Below are 20,995 nucleotides of genomic sequence, written 5' to 3' on the forward strand. Positions count from 1 at the left end.
AATGTCATCATGCTCATTTAAAAAGGCATGTTACCTGTTAAATAATTGTAGGTTTTTGTGGGAAGTTTCTTTCACCTTTAAGCAGTGGTAAAAAAATGGAACCTTTATGGTTTTATTGGTCAGGTTTTTCTCACAATTTACAGATAATGATAAAAGGATAGTTCCTATTGGTAAAAGCAAAACTGAGTATAATAGCCAGAATATTGCACTTTGATCTTCCAGAAGAGGTCCTGCAGGAAAGGAAATTCTGGAAATAATTCCTTAAGCTATTCTAGTGATAGGTATTTCAGTAGCAAAATGATCATTCTCTGCCTGTGATATAATCAAAATAATTCTAGGTTTCACTTAAGAATTTCCAAAACATGAGGCACTAGAACTTTGCTAAAACTGGCTGGGAGATTTTGAAGTTTTATGTTGATATACGGTTGTTTAGTGTGAAGTGCAAGAATTTTATCACTTTTAATTTTGTTTGCTTTTTTGTAAAAAAAAGTTCTATATATGCTCACTGTCTATGGATTTCTCTCTCTGTGTGTCTATATAGGGAAAGAAAGAGGTTTTCAGTTCTTGTAAGCAGCATTTGAATAGTCTGTAGAAGTTCTGTTATAACAGGTACAGATATGGAATGATTGTTTTAGACACCAAAACTAATAATTTTAATAGTGTTTAGAAACACTGGGGCAAAGCCTTGAACTATGCTAGCACCAGGGACAGGCAAGCATGAAAGATTAATGTAATTTTGCATATAATGATGCACATTCTTACACAAAAAATCCATCTGCAAGTGTCATGTCAGTCAGCAAAAATCTTTGATGGGTGGCTGCAGCTGGGTTGTCTCTTCTGGCAAAGCTGGCCTAGAAAATGCTAAATGTAGTTATGATGCTCTGTGCCATCTGCAGTATGCCAGTTTATCCTGTCTTCGCTGGCATTTACAGTACTATATAGGGTATCAGCAAACACAGAGACATCAATGTAGAGTGACAGATTCATTTCCTCCAGAGGCTATGAACTCTGGTGTATACTTGTGCCACCTTCCTCTGTGTGTTATATTCTGTTGTCGCTGGTATTTGGCTTGATTTCATACTTCCGTGTTTAACTCCTCATATTTTTGATTTAGCAATTTGCATATCCTAACACAAAGGCAATTAAATTTGATTCATACTGAAATAATTCAGTCTTAACTGAGGATATGCTTACATTTTCCTGAAGTTTAGCAACTGTGTCAGTGCTGAAACTTGCATTTTGATGCAACAAACTTCTCCTTTGATTCTCTGAATTTAAATGCATTAAATAGCCATGTGTCTGACGGCAGCTGAGTTTTAATGTGTCTTTCCTTTTTGCTAGCATAACTGTAAAACATACCTTATCGTGCTTGTAATGTGTTTAATGATTTAAATGTGTTTAATGATAATCTGATCTGAACTACTGGATGTTCCTTGTGTAAAAACTTAAAAAATACCCTAAATTTATTGAATCTTCTAATAATTAAATACTGTAATTTTCTGCAGTAACTGAATATGAAGGACATGCTCTCTCAGTACTTAAAGAATGTGAACTCCAAGCATTTGATGGGTAAGTTTTTCAGTGACAACGAATGTTAGTAAACCTTATGATGTTAGTTTTTATTTGTATTCCAAAACTATGCTAGTAAGTATTTGATGAATTATGCTGTTTCACATATATATTAAGCCTGAGAAAATCGGTTCTTATTAGATGCTTTGTTTTTTTATTGCTTACTGACAATAGGTATGTATTTTAGATTCATAAGTATTGCTAAATAAACATAAAGCTTTTGTAAATGTGCTTCATGAAAATGTCAGTGCCTGTATCTGCAAGAATGGCGCTCTATCTGTTTCACTCTCTCTATTCAAAGGGTTCCAAAGGAGAACATTTTATCTAACAGTAACTTGAACGTCTTTTCAATGATTAAAATAATTCAAACTTCTTTGAAGTTCAGTGAAAATTCTTGTCCAGTTGTTTTTAAAGACCTTGCTATGAGGATTAATCTTGAAATCTTAGTATTTTTACATTAATCATTCAATGATAAGATTCACTAATGTGAAGGAATAGTCTGGCATACTGTGGAAGTCTTACGGCATTCTTACAGTTCTTATTGGAATATGCAATGAGTCATACAAGAAGGCTTCAATAGTGTTTTACAGTCTAATCAATTGGTATTAGTTCTAGAAATTCATGGATTTAGATGAGAAAATATATCTAAAAATGTATATATGTATTCCAGATTCCAAGGATAATTTCTTTCCAATCAAGATGTGTGTTTTGAGGTGCTAGCTCAGGAACCAGTTAATGCTGGGAAGCAGATATGAAGAAAGAGAAGGAAAAGCCTTCTTTTTCTTCATGCACAAACCACTTCTACTCTGAGTCTTACTGAAGTTGTTTCATCTTTGATCATTGAGTAGAGTTACTGAAGTACTTCCCCTGTAAGACTTCTCTCCAGTAGCCAGAACTTTGGGCAAATAGGAACAGAAGAAGCTGGAAGAATAATGTTTAAGTCAATGTACTGCTAGGATTTCTGAGGTGAAAAGATCCCTGTCCTTTCTAAGTTAGCTAAATAAGTGTTGTTTGTTTGTTTTCCTTCCTCTTTTTTTTTTTTTGTCATGTGGAAATTAAGTAGCTTTTATTATTGGAGGTTACAAGCAAAAATGAAATTTCTGAAGTGTTTGAGAAATGAGTTTTATGACTCCCCACATAGCTTGGCCTCCATCTATGTACTCTTTCAATGAACACAATACAGCATTAATACCTATTAAATAGCTAATTTGAGATACTTTTTGATTTGAGATCATAGTGAAGATGACTTGCAAGGGTAACTCTTTATACTGATGTACCAAGAGATATCTAAATTTTTATTTTCAAGTAAAATCTACAGAGAGCGATAGGATGAAGTCAGCATTCATATTATGCTGAAGAACTGATACTTTGAAAAAGAAAGCTGCAAAACATCACTAGTCTCTCTCTTCTTCATTATCTTTAGAGTAATTCTTAAGAGCAGGAAGACTATCTGAAGTTGGGATTTTCTTTTTCAAATTGCTTAAAGGCTTATGGTGTACTTTTGGTTATGCACCTGTGAAGTCCTTTGTGACTTCCCCATTGCTGTCTAGCCTAAGAATTTTTGCTGTAGATATAAATATCTTATAGGCCCCCCAAATTCCCTCAGTGTTTCCCAAATTAAATTTTAATGTCAATTTTGATGTATTGAAAATTAAACCTGAAAATTTATGGGATCTAGTTTGAATTGAGAATGAACTCCACAACAATGAAATTGTCCTACTGATGAAAAAAAAAACAGGCAACAACAAAAAAATCTAACAACCACCTGCCATCTTGTCACAGTTTCCATTAGCTTTTGAAAGATATTATTTGTTCTTTGAGAAGTGTTGCTTGTGACTTGGCAGGCTTCAATTCTTCCCTGCTTTACCCTGGCTTCCTATCTGGGTTTGTTCAAGTTGAATACTGTGTCACTTAGTTCCCTGTTTAGAAAATAGAATAGCACTTCTCAACCTTTTTAGATGTGGAAGGCATTGTATGTGGTGGTAAGAGGTAAGGTAGTTTTTTTGCTGTTTTTATATGGCAGAGTTAATGTAGAACTGATCTGCCTTGCCCAAGCTTGGAAGCAAGGTAGGTGAGGACTGAAGGCCATGTGAATAGTGTATTTGTGAACCTTTGTCTTATGGTAGACTGACAGCTAGACAGATGTTCCTTCCTCTAAGGAGCCTTCTCCAAGGTCTTAGTCAAATCTGTTTGCTCGGACTTTCTACTCCTTGTCTATAGCAGGTTCTCCCTGATTAGCTTTTGAATCCCTGGTGGTATCTCTGTTTTCAGTTAAAAAAGGCAACTCTTGATTATTGCTAAATTAATAAAAATTAAAGTTAGCAGCAATTTTATTCTATTCTTTAAACTCTTCATCTATTTTCAATAACAACAAACACAGCCTCCCAAACACAGAAGGTAATATATTTTCAAAAGTTTCAATAGCAAGAGGACAATCCACCTAAGTCCTTCCAGGTGTGCAGTATATCAGACTACAAAGATTAACTGGTTTTGCTGCTGTGGAAGGTAACTTTTAAGCCTAGGAATAAACCAATCTAAACAAAAATGAGACAAAAGACAGGAGATGACTGTGAGCTGGAAGAAAATGTGCTCCAAACTTCCTATATACATTTTTTTTTTTTTATGTGGGCGGTGTTTAGACAGATAGAGGAAACATTCCTAATAATACAGAAATTAAAAATAGCCAGGAAATAATAATACAAGCTGAAGAAAACTGCTAAAGGAGCTAATTTAATTTAAACATTTAGTAATGTAGTGAGAACTTGCATATGAAGAGCTTACCAGTTTTATCTGGTTATTTGACATAGTTTCAGAACTGAATTCATATAGACATGAAAAAAATATATCTTAAGTGCCACCTAAAGTCAATCTTGTATTGTAAATGCTTGGAGTGTACTATTACTATTTTTATCATTAAAATGTGTTTATCTTAAAAAGATATAACTTTCAAACACTGGTGATTTGGAGAATCACTTTAACAGTTACTTAGATAAACAAAAACAGAAAAAAAGAAAGATGTTTGCTGTAACAGAGCTTTTACAGACAAATGCATTCCTCTCCATAGCCACAGCAGGTGGGAGTTTAATTACGTGCTCCAGAAGCAGTGATTAAGTACCTTGATGCAAAGGATTGCTGGCACTAGGGTTTTATACCTTGCTAAATCCCTCAACTGCCTGCGTAGTGTGTGGAAATAGCTGTTTTCAAGTATTTTTATTTTTATTGGACTATTTGGTGAGTTGTTATAAGGTCATTTAGAAAGCATTGGAATGCTTAGCTGGATCAGCAATGCAAGATTTAAAAGAACTTTTCCATTGAGGCACTTGAGCATGTGCTTAACTCAGTTCACATGCACTATGTGTGATAAGGTAAGAAATATGTTCTAAGTTGTTAAATATACTTACTCCTACTGAGATAGAAGAAAGCAGAAATAAGGATGCTTTTATCTTGTTAGTTAACGTTCGCTGATCTGACAGTGAAGCTCTATCTTATTCTTTAAAAATGTTTTTTAGCTATTTGAAGTATCATTATGTGCATGGTGTGTGATAGCTGCCTTCCACTTGTTTGCTCAGCTCTGGCAGAGTTTATTTTGAACTGGTTAGCATTTTTGTTTCATAATAGGGTTGTTTGTGTCGGTGGAGATGGATCTGTCAGTGAAGTTGCTCATGGTCTGCTACTTAAAGCCCAGATAGATGCTGGAAAAGACACAGACTATATACCAACACCTGTTAGAGCACCAGTTCCTCTTGGAGTAATACCAGCAGGTGAGACTGAAAGGTACTGTTACATTTTGTAAATCTTTTGTTTTAAATCCCTCTGGCATGTTTACAGTTTTGGCTACTAGAGGCTGTTCGTGGTGCTAAAGTTTCAGTTACTTAAGGGAGCTATTGAATAACTGTCCTAAATTAGTGATTTAGATTGATTACAAATGACTAGGTTTTAAGTCATTATGATAATTTATAGTAATGGCACAGATGAGCTTTTTGCCTAAAGGAAAAAGCTCAGGATGAAGTAAACTAAAATAATTTTCAGCTGATCCATGCAAAGATCAAGTTTTGCCCCTGTTTGCTGCCAGAAATGGTACCAAACAAAAACTCTCTAGAATTTTCTTAATATAAGTCATGTTGCTTTCCTTTTCTCTCCAGTTTTCTTGGCAGGATTCTCAGTTGGATTCATGCTTAAGGTCTATTTTTAAATGGTGTCCTAGGAATACATTTTGTGGATTACAGTTTTAAAAAAAACAAAACTGCACACGAAACAGCTTTGTCTTCTCCTCCAGACCTGAAAATGTATGCATCTCTTTAAATCCTGTTGGTACTTTATTAACTTACACTTGCAATCTTGTGGTGTGGTTTCTTTGTTTGGGGATTGGGGGGGGGGGTTATGTGTATGTGTCCCTTCTCCTCACAATTTTCTTATTTGTCCTTCTTAGGGTGTGACTAAGGCCAGGCAGGGATGCTTAGCTAGAATTAGTACAGGTAGGTTGATTCTGGACTGGTATAGGAACCACTTCTCTTTAAAAGAAAAGGGATAGTTTTACATGGATGCTACCTTCTGGTGTGGATGTTAATGCGACTACTTAATGTGATTTCTCAGATGTTTTCAATTAGTAAGGAAAAAATTCCCTCAGCCACGTAAACAGCAAATTGTTGTTTTCAGTTTTCTGTCAAAAAAAGAGCAAGTCAGTTCCCAATGGAGCAAGCAGGTTTTTAAGTGCTTTGACTTGCTTTGCACTTCTAAAGAGTAGCATTAAGACAGGGACCAGTTTCTTTCAAATATGCAAGATTACACTAGCTTTTTCAAGTTGAGGACCCCTTGGAAATGTATTGGTGAAAGATACAGTAATCTTGAAGACATGAAGCAAATGAGTATTAGTACAGCAGTTGAACCATCACTTATGTTCAGTTGCTGTGAATATCTTGATAGTGCTGAGATGGAATCTCCAGCACTGACCCTGTGCTGTTTGGATGTGCTAAGGTCACTATGCCTCATCATAGAATCATAGAATAGTTAGGATTGGAAAGGACCTTAAGATCATCCAGTTCCAACCCTCCTGCCATGGGCAGGGACTCCTCACAGTAAATTATGCCACCCAAGGCTTCATCCAACCTGGCCTTGAATCATTAGGACTTACTCTCTCTAGTTTAAGACAAGTATGCCATTATCAAAAAGGATTTGTGAATATAAAAGAATACTGTATAGCTTCTTACACAGAATGCCATAGACTTTGTTAAAAGAGAGAGTGAGAACAATTTATGAGAAACTCCTTTACAAGTTCTTAAAAAATAATCTATAATTTATTTTATTTCCATATTACTGACATACAAAAAAAGTAATCAGTTAGGAAAATGGGTAAGTATACTTGTGCACATGATGAAGATGGATCTCAGTGGTCAATTAATCATCTTGCCTGCCCAGAAATCCATTGTACCAAATTATTAGGAGTAAAAATAGCTGAGTGAAAATAGAAGCTTTATTACAGGATTGAACTCTGGTCATAGCCTCTATTATAAGCAGTGAAGACAACATTTTGAAGTTTCAGCCAACTTGATGGGAAGGAGCTGCTCTTGGAACAGTTTACCTCCTGAAGAGAAAGGTCCAGAGGGGAGTGTGTTTTTACTTCAATACTCTACTGAGCTCCCTTATTCTGGCCCAAATCAAATGGATGAGATGTGGGGAAGCCTGCAGTGGCACTGCTGGCCATTAGCAAAAGCGTGTGTTGCTATGGGAACTACTACTAAGGAGCTGTGTGGTGGGGGAATGGGAGGAAGGGGAGGGGGAACTGGAAGAACATTAAAAAAGCTATCCAGTTGTTACAGAACAAGAGACAATCTTTATCTGATGGCTGTGAACCTTTTGGTCCTAAATGGTTCATTTAAATAAATTCATGATTTCCAGTTAATTCAGCAAAATAAAATATTACTGAGGGACTGTCAGTTTCTGTGATATTTCAGGCAAAGAACCAAAATATTCGTGCAGTTTTCATCAGAATTTTAGCTACGCTTGACTAGGAAGTCATTACATCACATTTATCTGTTTGGATGGGGGAGACATTAACAGCCTTATGAATATTCATGTTGTCTGGTTAATTAAGTTAATTGTACTGCAGAAGTGCTTGCACTTCCAAGGACAATTTTTTTCTATACAATTTCTGGATTGTACCTTCATCAGTCATGCTTTACATGACCTGCAGATACTTTGTCCTTAGTGTGATGCTTCTGCACATTTTGTAGGAAGGAGGTTGTTGGGAATTGTTGTAATGTCAGGAAAATGGGTTCATATTTTGAACAGAATTGTATTTTTTGAATAATCTTCTTTGTTTCTGTTTAAAAAAAAATGCTGGTGACAGAGAAGCTGGAGTTGCATGGATGAAACCTTTTTCCTGTAAAGTGAATCGTTGGAGCGAGATCTAAAAATGTGACTTAGTAACCTGTCAGGGGGGTGCATGCCCATACATGAGCATCACAGAGGTTATTAGTCTCCAAGTAACATGATAGTGTTTGGGGAAACCATCTTGTTATTGGTAAATAATATTCAGAGCTTACATAGAGGAGAAAAAGATTACTTGGGAAAATGAATAATATCATTAAAACCATTATTTTGGAGTCACCACTTAAATCAGCAAAGCTTGTATTAGAATGTTTGTTGTATGATAACTTCCATTGTTTTCACTCTATTTATAAGCTTGGTGGCTGTTGGTTTGTTTTGTTGTTTGGTGGGATGTTTTTGGGAGGGGTGTTGGTGGTTTTGGTTTTGTTTTTTGATGACGTTCTGCTTGCATAGGAGCTAGGCAATGAGAGACATTGAATTATTACTGGGATCATAATGCTGTTGTACTAAGAGTTTTATGTAGGGAATACTTGCTATTGCAAAACTATGCTTGTTCTAGGGCTAGACCTTCAACTCGTGGAAAGGTGGATGTAGCACTTAGGCTTTTGAACACAGACATCACTTCGTTTATATTCCCAGGAGTCATGAAGGGGTGGGGTTTTGCCGTGTTTAGTTCTGCAAATGTTAATGAGCTCCACAGATTTAAGAGAAGGATGCAATTACTTGTGTCTACCCTGTTTAGTAGGAATGAGATTTAACTCTCATTAAAGTCAGTATGAAGCTTGATATTGACTTCAGCCATGGTCATTTGTTATCTTGCTGCCATCTGTATCGATAAATTTCTCTTACTTAAACAAGAAAATGCAGTTTTAACACATACCAGCCTGATCTTCAGAAGTACAGAAAAGCCTTGTGCTCTTTTCTTAGCTTGATCTGCAGTGACAAGGAAAAAAGAATAAATATTTATTTTTATATATATTTTTATGTATATATAAACTTAAATAGCTATTTTATATATATGATTATATATATTTTTATATATATAAATTTATACATATACGTTGTTTTTCAAAACAACAACTTTCCTATTGTCAGTTTACAGGAAATACATGAAGTTTTCATGAGCTGTAAAGATCTGCTGCTTGTGTGTCTGATTTCCTTTGTTTGGGAGAGGTTACCTGTAAGAGTTGATAAGAGTTGCAGAATATTGATCAAAGAAAACAAAAGAGTACTTTTGAACTACTACTTTAGCTAGCTTCACTGGCTAAGCAGAATTAGTTAGATCTAGATGTTAAATCTCATAAGTAATTCAAACATGAAATTCTGTTGGGCAGGTACTTGTATTATTTTGTGAAGAACTGCTATTTAGGTCAAACCTAATTTTCATGTCCCCAAATTTTCCATATAGAACTGTATTTTATGTTCCTTGAATTGAAAACCTCACTATTTTGTATGGTAAATGGTATGTAGAGCTACTATTTTGTATGGTAAATGGTATGTAGAGCTACAATTTTGCCTTTTTTATGGGTATTGTGCAGAAATGAAAGTTCAAATTGCTTTTAGTTGAGTTGTTTGGTATAAATTATTGAGATTGTGATATTCTTAATAAACTGGACTTCCTGTAAGTGTATCTAGAGAGACTTCTTTTGGGAGGAAAAAAGCTTTTAGCTTTAGCTTTTGAAGTTGCAGTTTATTATTCTCTTAAAGCACTTCATAATCCCAGTTTGCTGGATTTTAACACTTTTATAGGAAAAGGAGGAAGAAATTAAAGTATATTAACCTAGAATAAAACTGTATGTAACCTGATTTCTTCCATGTACCACTGGAAATGTAATCTTCAGGGAATGTTTTATATCTGTAATCTTGACAGATGTACCTCACTTGTTTCCTTTACATAGTAGGAACCCTGAGAGCCTTACTCAGAGCTATTCTCTCTGATGATATGAAGGTTTCCCATGAGTTTCTGAATATTCAGAATTACTTTTGGAGGCTGAGAAGCATTGAGAATGTAACAGGTGCTCTGTGAGATACTGACATACATTTCCCAGTTATTCTTTCACTATTGTTTCTAAGAAACTAAAATGTAGCCTCCAAGAGGCATAGCAGCTGCCTTAGACTAGATCTAGTAGAAATTTGTCTGGGAAACGTACTGGCTGAGTATTACATTATTTTTACAACCTAAAAATCTTTCCCAAATTTATCTTATTAGATAATCTGCCTTCTAGTACAGTTCCTCGGTAGAGCATGTAAGTAGAGAAGAAGTGATTTTTAAGGAGCTAGTTAAAAAAAACCCAACCCTCCAACACATCAATTTTTGCAACTCCCCCTTGGTCTTTATAACATTTATGAATGAATTTGCAGAGATGATTTTTATAGACCTCTGGGAGTTTAAATGGTTTTAATTTGTACTATTCCGCATTTCTGCTATTATCAAGACTAAGGCTTTCTTATTTTGCAAATGCAGTAAATGTCTTAGTTTCTTAACTCAAAAGATGTTGTGTATATTTTTTCCTGTATTTCAGCATCTGTCATTTTTACAGTAGTTTGTTTTCACTTTTACAGGTACTACTAATATTTTGGCTTATACTCTCCATGGTATTAAGCATGCAGTGACTGCAGCGTTGCATATTATAATGGGTAAATATTTATACATATATTATTAATTTTTCAATAATAAAGCAGCATTTAGAATGCCATGAGTTTTTTAATAAAGATACAGCATTATGCTGTATCACTGAAAACTATATTTTTAAATGCAAATGATTCTATCTTGGTTTGTAGTGTACTGGAACTTTGTCTATAGTTCAGTAATAAGGATTGTGGACCTCATCTCCTGGTAACTAAAATCTGCCATGGAATAATGTCTGATTTTGGCATTCATACGCTCTTACTGATGTTATTTTAATGCAAAAAGTAACCTTTTCCAGACTCTGTGTGTGTTGTTATGCAATGATATGTTGCATAATCACTTGATTATATTGCCTTAATGTACCAGCTGAAGACAATAAGAAAATACACAATTCTCTCGAGGAAGTTGTTAGGACTGGGGTTTTCAGGAAAGTATCATTCATCTTTTTAGCTCTATGTGTATTTCTTTAAAATACTAAGTGTCTATAAGAAAGCTTTAGTAATAGAAAAAGAATTGCATCACTGGCCATTTGGTCTGCACAATTAATAGCTTTCTGAATGTCAAAATGTAATTATGCTAAAAGGAAAAATGAAGTTACTTGTGCAAACCTCATTTTCAGGTCTTAGGAAATAGCAAATACTTCATTGAGCAACATTAACATTCCTCTCAAAGCAAATAAAAGAATTCCAAATGAAAGAAGAGAAAAATGGGGAGGGTCCATCTTGAGTCAGCAGTGGAGGAGCCTTTGCTCTGTCTCTTAGATGGTGATATACAAGCCTTTTAAGTAAAATGTAAACCTGTCCTTTTTAATCAGAGAAAATCAATCTAATGGAAACTACCCAGGTTCTATTACAGAAGAAATGTATGTACCCTACCTTGAGCAGAATTAGATGTGTAAATTCTGTAACTGTAAACATTAATACATGTAAACCTTCTCATATCTTTCTAAGTTCCTATATCTCCCATGGTACACTGCTTGGCCATTACAAATTTTTGGTGAAATGATTGCAAATATTTCTGTAGAAATATTATATTTTGTTTGATATTGATTGTTGAAATTCTGAATAGAATTAAGCGTCAGGTCCTTTGCAGTGTGATGAAGTATACGTTGAAAAAGTTTGAAAATTCATTTTGAAGCAGCTGAACTTTGTTCTCTGAAATGACTGCTTTATCTGTATCTAGACTGATTCTGGTTTCTATTAGTAAAATCTGAATTCCTAAAGAGAGAAAAGTCTGGAGTATTCTTTTGTGGCTAAATTAGGTGAAAAGGAAATTATAAGTTGTATTTTGTTTGAAATACCAATGCAATTTCTCATTTCTGATCCTTATCTTTAATACTTTAGGACACATTCAACCAGTAGATGTCTGTACTTTCAGTACGCCAACCAAGCTGTTGCGGTTTGGATTCTCAGCTATGTTTGGTTTTGGTGCAAGGACTTTGGCTTTGGCTGAGAAACACCGTTGGATGCCCTCCAATCAACGGAAGGATTTTGCTTTTATCAAAACACTGGCAGATCTCAAGTATGCCACGAGCTGTTATTTTTCTAGCATTTCTCATTTTCTTGAGGAAAATGTAATAATTAATGTGGTAAGAATATAGACAGCAGTAGTTTAGCTGTCTTAATTGCAAACAGATTTAACTCAGATGTGATGTATAACCCTCTTACAAATTAGAGAGGAGATAAATTCTGCATATTCAGCATCTTGCTAAAGTCATCTTAACTTGGATAAAAGTCTGTCTAGCACTCAGAATATTGGTTGTCATGTTAGTAACTATTAATACTTTTCTAGGCCAGAGGAATGTGAATTATCGTTTCTACCTCTACAAGTTCCTCAGGAAGACTCTCATGAGAATGGCAAGTAAGTAAAACAGAGTCAAACAATTCCAAAGCTACAAAAGTGTGTCTTTGAAGATGAAATTGTACAAATTCTTAGTTCTGTTCAAATTCGATCATCAGGTAAAATAACCTTAAAAAAACACACAAAGCTTTTTCTGAACTGCAGGCTCCTACACTTTGTAAAATGTTCTCTATAGAAAGTCTTCCAGTCAGTATTACTGTTTTTTTCAGTTCCATTAATATCACTCTTTTCTAAAGTACATGTTGTTCAAATGTGCTAAAAAGACTTTAAATTATTTTACCTATATTTTTTCACTCTTTTAGAAAGAAGAGGGAGAAAATTAAAAAGAAGGGTGAGTTTTTGCTTTTATTGTTATTTAAAAGTAAACTGTGGCTGTTTAAACTGGAGTAATATTGAATTACTCTGTTATATTTAGGTAGCAAGGATCAATGGCACAAGATTCAGGGTCACTTCCTGAATGTGAGCATTATGGCAATCCCTTGCCTGTGTTCAATGGCACCAAGAGGCTTGGCACCTAATACGAGGTCAGTAGGGGTTTAGAGAATTAGTCATGTCTATAAATTCTGACATCTTACCTTAAGACCTTGGCTTTTCTGAGAATACAGGCCTGTATTTAGGTAGTCTGTGTCCCCTCTGGAATGGGGGGAGGGAGCATGAACTACAGCAGACTCTATAATCCCAGGAATTGTAATCAGTTTTTGGATCAGGCAAATAAGGTCAAGCAGTCTACTAATTGCTGTGATTAAATTAGTTGGCAAGTCTGACTTGAGTAGTAGTCATGGAGCAGTCATCTGTCATAGGATTTGGCTATATGTAGAAACTTCATTCTTTATTTTTTCCAAATATAAAGGTGCCTGTCATCTTCTGCGTTAGAGCCAGCAGAAATTAAATAGGAATCTTTCTCCTGGTATGAAGAACTGAAATTCACACTTGTCATGTTGTATTTTTTATTTCCCCTGAATGTGGGAAACGGTGTTTCTATGTGTAAGATTTTGGGAAACAAAAGAGTTGTGTAATCTGGTTGTCGACATTTTGCCATTAGCTCATTGTAGAGAGTATTCTTTGTGGTGATCAAAACAGTTATCCAGGTGATAAATATTTGTACTTGATATATCCAGTTGACCATTAAACAGAATAGCAAGTATGAACTTTGAAGTTATAAATGAAATATAACATGCTCCTGCAAAATGAATGCAGAAATCTATATTTTTATATATGTGTGTGTATCTATTAAAAAACAAAAAGCCCAAAACACTCAGCCAGGTTGCTGAAATGAATCTGGTTTGTTTCATTTGACCATCATCAGGTGAAAATAGATGTGCTTTAAAAATGATCAGGTATTTTTCTCCACAAATACTGGCTGATCTGGTAGAATTTGGTGTCCTAGAAGCAATGTAGATACAAGTGGTTTTGATGAAACTCCTATTGAGAAGTTTTCTTTGCTACAGGCATCCTGCTAAGCCTCAAGACAGTACTCTGATGCTATTCCCTCCTAGTAACTTTCTTTGTTCAGCATTTAGTATATCACCTACCAGTCAGTAGAAACTGGTTCTTTTATTACATACTTGTCAGTCAGTAGAAACTGATGAGAAACTGATTCTTTTTCTTGTCAAACCCAACCATTTCACCTGTGCTAGGTGGCCCTGCCTTGACAGGGGGGTTGGACTGTATGATCTCCAGAGGTTCCTTCCAACCCTAATAATTCTGTGAAACCTTTCTTTTTAGCTTTACCTTCTCTTTCCGTCTCTTCTGGCACCTGTTTCTTGGTGACAGGGAATTTTATGACAACTCCATGCAGTTATTGCAGGTTTGACCGAGCCTGTTTCTCCCACAGTGTAGTTGCTCAGTGGATTCCCCTTTTTTGCTCTCAGTGGATTATTTTTCCACTCTCTCTCTAAAAAAATAATCTTAGACGTGTAGTCAGCCGGTGGGGTAGGAAGAGTAGACTCTTCAGACTGGTGCTTCACTTCTCGTAGTGAGTAGCATCTTGAATGTTGCACTAATTGTTAAGAGACTCAAGACCCATTATGGAAGCATCAGCTAAACTCAGCTAGGGTTCTCCACTCTGTGCTATTTTCTCCAAGAGGAAAACTTTTTGCTGTGTGAAGGCATTTGAAGTGGAATGAAAGCTCTGCCTGCTGCCTATAACTCTAGTTAACACTAGTCTAAATTTGCAGAAACATTTCAAGGTATGTTTAACTGTCTGCACTATGTAAGCCATGTGGGACATTTGTTTCTTACAGCATAGGTGTTGTGCTTTGCTGCAGGTTGGACTTGCAAAAGAATTAGTGACAGTTTTTAGTCACCTCCTGAAGATAAAACACCATAGTGCCAAATGCATTGCCTGGTAGTGTCCTGTGCCCGTCTATTGCAACAAATATGATAAGGAGGCAACTTTTTCAATTACACCATCACTGTTTTCTAAATCAGCAAAGTAATGCTGTGCCCGGTGACTGATTCCATAGTTATGTAAAACCTATCTTCCTGGATCTTGCTGTGTCATAGTCTGAGAACATTCCTGATGCAGTTGCTCAATGGAGAGAGGTCTGTGGTGGTAGGCTGGCAGCATTATTTTTTAACATATTCCTAACACATTTTCCAAGCATACATGCTGAATGAATAAATAAATATATGTATGCATGCATATTCAGAAGAGATGAAATACCTCTTCTCTTTACAGAACACAATCTCAGCAGTGATTGTTGTGTTCATTAGATGCTCTTGTTGAACATTGATTTGTCTCTATAAATTACAAGGGACTTAGGCATGATTGCATTGGGATTCAGGTTGTTAGCTTCTGAGATAAAGTACACTTGCATTAAGGAATCTGTGAATTCTTACTAGCTCATTGTCTGACCCAGATTCTCAAAAGTGCTAAAATATCAGCGGTGACTGGATGCCTAGGACCGTTGAGTCTGCAGTGTAGGGTCTCCTCTTGGTTAAATTCTAGTATGTGACTGTTATATCTTGTGCAAAATTCTCTTAGTTATAACTTTTATGTGAAATGTGTAAGTAGAACTGTGCTGAGAACTGCTAACAGTTTGAATAGTGGCATAGTTGAAGATCAGGATCTTTGTTAGGGCAGCATGAGTTTTAATGGAGGAGGTGAATGAACCCGTATGCAGTGGGCTGTGTGATGGGGATGGGCTTGCATGTGTAATGGGAATGGCTTCATGGTAAAGCTCTGTTTCATAACATTTATGGTAACCATTCAACTTTGCTGGAGAGAAAAGTGAAAAGATGAATTTGTGATCCCCAGTGTTTAAAACCACCTTTTGAGGATAAAATAAGGGGTGGTAAATGATGTATTAGGGTCAATAAATTAAGGGTATTGATATTATTACAGTGTATGTTATAAATATATAGATACTATATTACGTTAATTGCATAGCTTACATTGATCTAGAGGGGGTGGCAAAAGATTTGAAAAACATTGAGACTGATTAACCTATTAAACTTCTGAATTAAAGAGTTTTCTTCTGGGACATAAATTGGTTTGCTTTTCAGGTTGAATAATGGAAGCATGGCTCTTATTGTTGTACAAAATACTTCTCGAACAGAGTTTATAAAACATCTCAAAAGATACGCCAGCGTAAAAAACCAGGTACTGTTAATTTCTTTCTGGGGATTATAAAAAGAACAGTTAATCGTGAAGATAGACATGCTGCAAGAGTTAATGTTAGCATCCTCATAAGGAGACTTAGCTTCCTGTCAGAATACATTAGCCCCCTTTTTATCTGTGTGGGTTTTTTGTTGGATTTTTTTCTTTTTAAATCACTGGACTAATACCGATTAGCCTATTTCAGCCCATCTGTTGTGGTTTAAATTGTATTTATGTTGTACCATAGTTTTATGGGTGTAAAGCCCTTTCACCAGAATAAAGGAAATGCATGCTGTGTTCAAGTTTTGTATAGTACAGAGATCAAGGATGCAGACTGGGGGAGGCATCATGCAACTCTTTCTTTGCCAGGAACAGGTAAAGGTCATAATTTCAGTAGATCACTGCATGCTATGCTGGTAGCAGTGGATTAAGACCATTTTTAACAGTAAACATTCCATTCAGTTATGAATGTTGGCATAAACTGCATTTTAATATTGTGATCACTATTCTGCCTATGAAGAGAAAAAGGAAGCATCCAAACACAGTATCTTATTGCTGTCCTTAAGACCTGGTGTACAGCCTTAGCACACTTGTACTGGTTCAGATGCTTCAGGATTATTCCCTTTTACAATCTGGAGTTAAGTGTTTCCATTTACTTGAGACAAAAATCTAAGGTTTATGTTTGAATTCATCAACAAACACAGAGTTTGGGGAGAGGTGGATGGCAACTTCATGTGACAACACCAATAGCTGCATTTAGGAAACAGTTCATACTTTCTGGTTATGCTTTTGGAGGAAGAATTTCCTTTTTTCTCTGCCTTTTGTAATTAGAAAATAGCTAAGGAGATGTGGACCCTCCTTTAAACTGAAGATGACCATTTACTAGAATTCTAACTAGCCTTGTTTAAGACAGGAATACGGATAATGAAGAATGGAACACAGGAAAAGATCTACTTTAGCTTTTCACATCTTCTGAAAGCATGTGCTATTTTACTATGTGCAAAATGTACCCCCTCACCTACAGATTGATAAAGTCTGATATAGGAATGCAAATGGAACACTACCACTTTTTCTGAGGCATTATTTAGGATAAAAATAGCATGTTAATCTATAAATGCTAGCTGGAATACATAATGCCTCATGTGGTCAAAGCTGGAGTTAAGCATTTCCATTTACTTAAGTCCAGAAAGAAGAAAAGGCAAGCTTTCTAATTTCAAGTAATCCAGTTTGTCGCTAAGATACCACCTGTATCTTTCATCTTCATTTAATATGTATCTGTGTTTGGTTTAGTTCAATTTTCCCTTTGTTGAGACCTACGCAGTTCAAGAAGTAAAAGTACAACCACAGGTTAAAAGTGGGCTTGATGCCAAAGAAAATACGTATTTGAATGCTGTTTCTGCAGAACAAAACTACCCTTGGAATATAGATGGAGACTTAATGAAAGAGTCATCACAAATTCATGTTCGGTAAGGCTAAGTATTACGTTTATGGACTGTATACATGTAACAGATTAGTACTGTAATCTTGTATGTAGACATTTTACATATTTATATAATAAGGATGACACTAAAATTAGTTGGTGTAAATTCTGTAAGAGTAGTACTGTTGTGCACTGCACGGTTTCCCTTTTGCTATTGTTTTGGCCTCTGCCCTGTTGTCTCATGCCTGTTGTTGGAAAGGTTTATTAGAACCCACCTGGCCTCTCCTTTCTGGTGCTTCATTGGCTTCCAGCTCCACTTCTTTCTGCCACATACTTTACCCTTCTTAGAAAAGAACAGATGGATATAAAGGTCTGTGACTCCTAGAAGCTTATTTATGGGGATAAGGATTCCTGCTTGGAAAGCAGTGTGTGTAAGGTTAATAAAAATGTGTCATTGCTCAATTGTGGAAAAATTAGTGCTGCTTGAGAATAGTCTTCTCCATATCTAGAATCTAAAACAGACACTATGAATACATAGGGAACTAGGAGGATTATCAGAGGAATTAAATGGGTGGTGGCTCATTCTGCTGCAATGCCCATAGGATTAGCTGGGGGCACAGAGCTCAGCGTAACAGCCTGGTATGCAAAATAAAAAGCAGATCATGTTACAGAATATGTAATAAACACTTCTGAAGATGACCTTATAAGAATTGTCAAAATGCAGTTCACTTGATTTTATTCTGTGCAGCAGATCCCTTCACATTTATTCTCCGTACCCTTAGCCCCCAAAAGTGGCACTCCCATCACAAGAATTAACGAAATTGATAATGTTTGACTTCCTCACTTCACAGGCTGCATCCTCAGCTTATTAATCTTTATGGAGTCAACACTGATGACCTGGAAAGTTCCCAAGCAACGTGCAATTGCATATAGAAGGGACAGACTTCAAGTTCTGCATTAAAGCATCCTATTCACACTTATATACACAGCTTTACAAGGTCCCAGTCACTCACTGAATTCAGCTGTTGTAGCAGAAGCTTAACTGGGATGATTGTAATATTTCTGGTTTTAATTTTTATCAAGTTTCATATTTTTAACAGGTTGTATTTATCTATAAGGAAACTGTTAACGAGAAAAAAAACTGGTCATATTGGTCTATTTTAAAATTTAGGGTTGAGAAGTGCCCATTAGAATATATTTTTTTCCTTTAAAATAATCTTAGATTTTGTAATAAATTTCATGTGAGGTACTTTTAAGTCTGCTGCTGCTATTCATGTTGTCAGGTAACTCAGTTCAAATAGAGCTGGGGAATGGATGTATGGTACCAGCGCCTGCTGAGGAACAGTGTCAAAATATAGATTTGTTTATATTTTTAAATTGAGTACTTCCATTTCTAGTTAGAATTTTTAACGTTGCCTTAATGTATTTGCTTTCAAGTAGTTTCTAGTCAAACAGTAATACAAAAGAATATGCTCGTATCTTATATGGCTTTTCACTTATTGAAATATATTTTGAAGACTGCTCATTGTACAAACTAAATATTTTATTTTCTCTAGAACCAAAATGATATTCAGCATAGGGTGTTGTTTTTTTTTTTTGCTGCTGCTGTTGAGAATAAAGTTATGATAAACAGCTTAAGAGTTGACTTAAACTTTTATAATTTCCTTATATGGCATAAATAATTTTTATGGGGTTTGTAACTTATTAAATATTTAATACAATTATTTGAGATGCCAGTAACTTCAGATGATACTCTTCCTGGGAACTGGATTTCTGTAAGATTACAGGAAGTAGCATATGAATAAGTAAGTCTGTCTGCTGCACCAGTGGGATAACAAACATTTCCCTGCTCACTTTTCTACAAATTGTTCAGAAGGCAGATGACAATGGTATGAAAGCTGCATTGTCGGGCCAAGAATGAGTTGCTTTAAGCTCTTTTTTCAGTCAGCAGTCAACTATAATGTGAAAACCAGTCCTTTAGGATTGTTAAATCAAGGGACTAAGCCTTTACCTGGGACCTATAGCTATTTTATTTGATTTCAAATACTACTTGTGAAAAATTCTTACCTCTGATAGATATGTAAGACAAAGTCTGCAAGATGGTTTTGTGAGCCTCCCAAGAGCAAGCTGTTACTTGTTGGAAATCTCATGCTGTTTCTGTGGACAAACCTGGCCAATAGTAAGAGCCAGATTCATAGACAATCGAATGCTTATTTCATAGGTAATTATATTATAGGATTCTTATACCTAGTTCTCCTTTTTGCATGAACGTTAGCAGCTCCAGAGTAGGATCAAGAGTCATGGCATCCTTTTGGGCTTGACCTGGCAGGTCCAGCATTGAGATCAGATCTGGTTACAGGGTTTCATCACGTCTGGCAATAAAACCTCCAAGGATGGAGATGACAATGTCTCTGCTCCCCTGTTCTGATGACTGTCTGTCCTTGGGGGGGAAAGTGGTTTCCCTCATGTCCAGTTGGAACCCCTCATTTCAGTTTACACCAGTTGCCTGAGTCGCAGTGAGTACTCACCAGTTAAACTACTATAATTAATATTATATTACACTGAATATTTTTAACATGAAGGTAATTAAAAACTAAATTTCCCAAAGTTGCCCAAGAAAGAGACTCCAGGTAGTGATTAAACTGTTATTACATAACTGGAAATCAATAAAATAACTGAAATTCCAGAAGAAACAGCATTCATGTGGTTAACTTGTTTGGGTTCTTTTTAATAAAAATAAATTGAGTAGGGCTTTTATAATCTTGCTACTATTAGAACATTGTACATTCATTTTTTGTCAACCTGGTTTATAAAAGCTAACTGAAATTTGCTTCCTATCCTTAGAACAGGCAGCCAACATTTTATTATTAACATGTAAATCTGAATAGGAAGCATATAATTTCCAAGGCAACATTATCAAATGTATTGGCATACCTTTGAAATAATTCACATAAATAAAATGCTTTAGTTTCACTTCTTTGCACTGTTTCCATTAAAAAGAATGTTAATGCTTCTTCCAGTATTTAAGGTGTAGTTTTCACAATATGCTGTAATATCAAACTGATTTCTGTTAAGAGATATTTTGGTTAAAGTGCAAAAATTCACTAAAGCCATTTGGAAGATAGGCATTTTCTGTATATTTTCATAGACTTGCAAGAAAACATTTAATTCTTCACATACTTTATTTTGATTTTTGTAAAAAACATATGCACAATCATTTGTCCTTACACTGCAGAAGATTTTAGAGAAAAAATTTACTTTAGAGAGAGATCCACATCTTTGGCATCAAATGAAGGGAAAGGAAATTACAAAATGGTCCCCAATACCTTTAGAATCTGTGGATGATGTGGCTTTTATGGCACCAAACACTCTATTAGCAGAAGTGCTTGTTAAAGGCACTTTGTATTGCTTTTGAGTCTCAGGCTAAGTCCTGTATGATGGTGCAGCTTCAAAGTGTATGTACGTACTACATTCAATTTTCCTTGCAGTTTGGAAAGACATCAAAGGCATGCCAAGAAAGGCACTATTGCATCTGGCTGCTGCAATAGATTCAGTTATTGAAGAGGTCGTACATTCTGCAGCTGTACTG

The 20,995-nt window shown here is 35.6% G+C and overlaps 1 protein-coding gene across 2 annotated transcripts in view; it reads left to right on the forward strand.

Annotated features, from left to right (window-relative positions):
* Positions 1 to 18,379, forward strand: part of CERKL (CERK like autophagy regulator) — a 30,560-nt gene extending 12,181 nt beyond the window's left edge. Inside the window, exons 3-12 of one of the 2 annotated variants that reach the window (XM_031052291.2) lie at positions 1,506 to 1,569; positions 5,188 to 5,330; positions 10,459 to 10,533; positions 11,869 to 12,046; positions 12,317 to 12,385; positions 12,688 to 12,716; positions 12,801 to 12,909; positions 15,893 to 15,989; positions 17,277 to 17,452; positions 18,258 to 18,379. In XM_031052291.2, the coding sequence (XP_030908151.2) occupies positions 1,506 to 1,569; positions 5,188 to 5,330; positions 10,459 to 10,533; positions 11,869 to 12,046; positions 12,317 to 12,385; positions 12,688 to 12,716; positions 12,801 to 12,909; positions 15,893 to 15,989; positions 17,277 to 17,452; positions 18,258 to 18,339 (1,022 nt within the window). In that variant the 3' untranslated portion in view covers positions 18,340 to 18,379. The remainder of the gene's footprint in view (positions 1 to 1,505; positions 1,570 to 5,187; positions 5,331 to 10,458; positions 10,534 to 11,868; positions 12,047 to 12,316; positions 12,386 to 12,687; positions 12,717 to 12,800; positions 12,910 to 15,892; positions 15,990 to 17,276; positions 17,453 to 18,257) is intronic. The other variant, XM_031052293.2, reaches the window with a different exon arrangement.
* The last annotated feature ends 2,616 nt before the right edge of the window (positions 18,380 to 20,995 follow it).

Source organism: Melopsittacus undulatus, chromosome 8 (genome assembly GCF_012275295.1).
Source record: "Melopsittacus undulatus isolate bMelUnd1 chromosome 8, bMelUnd1.mat.Z, whole genome shotgun sequence".
Classification (NCBI taxonomy): domain Eukaryota; kingdom Metazoa; phylum Chordata; class Aves; order Psittaciformes; family Psittaculidae; genus Melopsittacus; species Melopsittacus undulatus.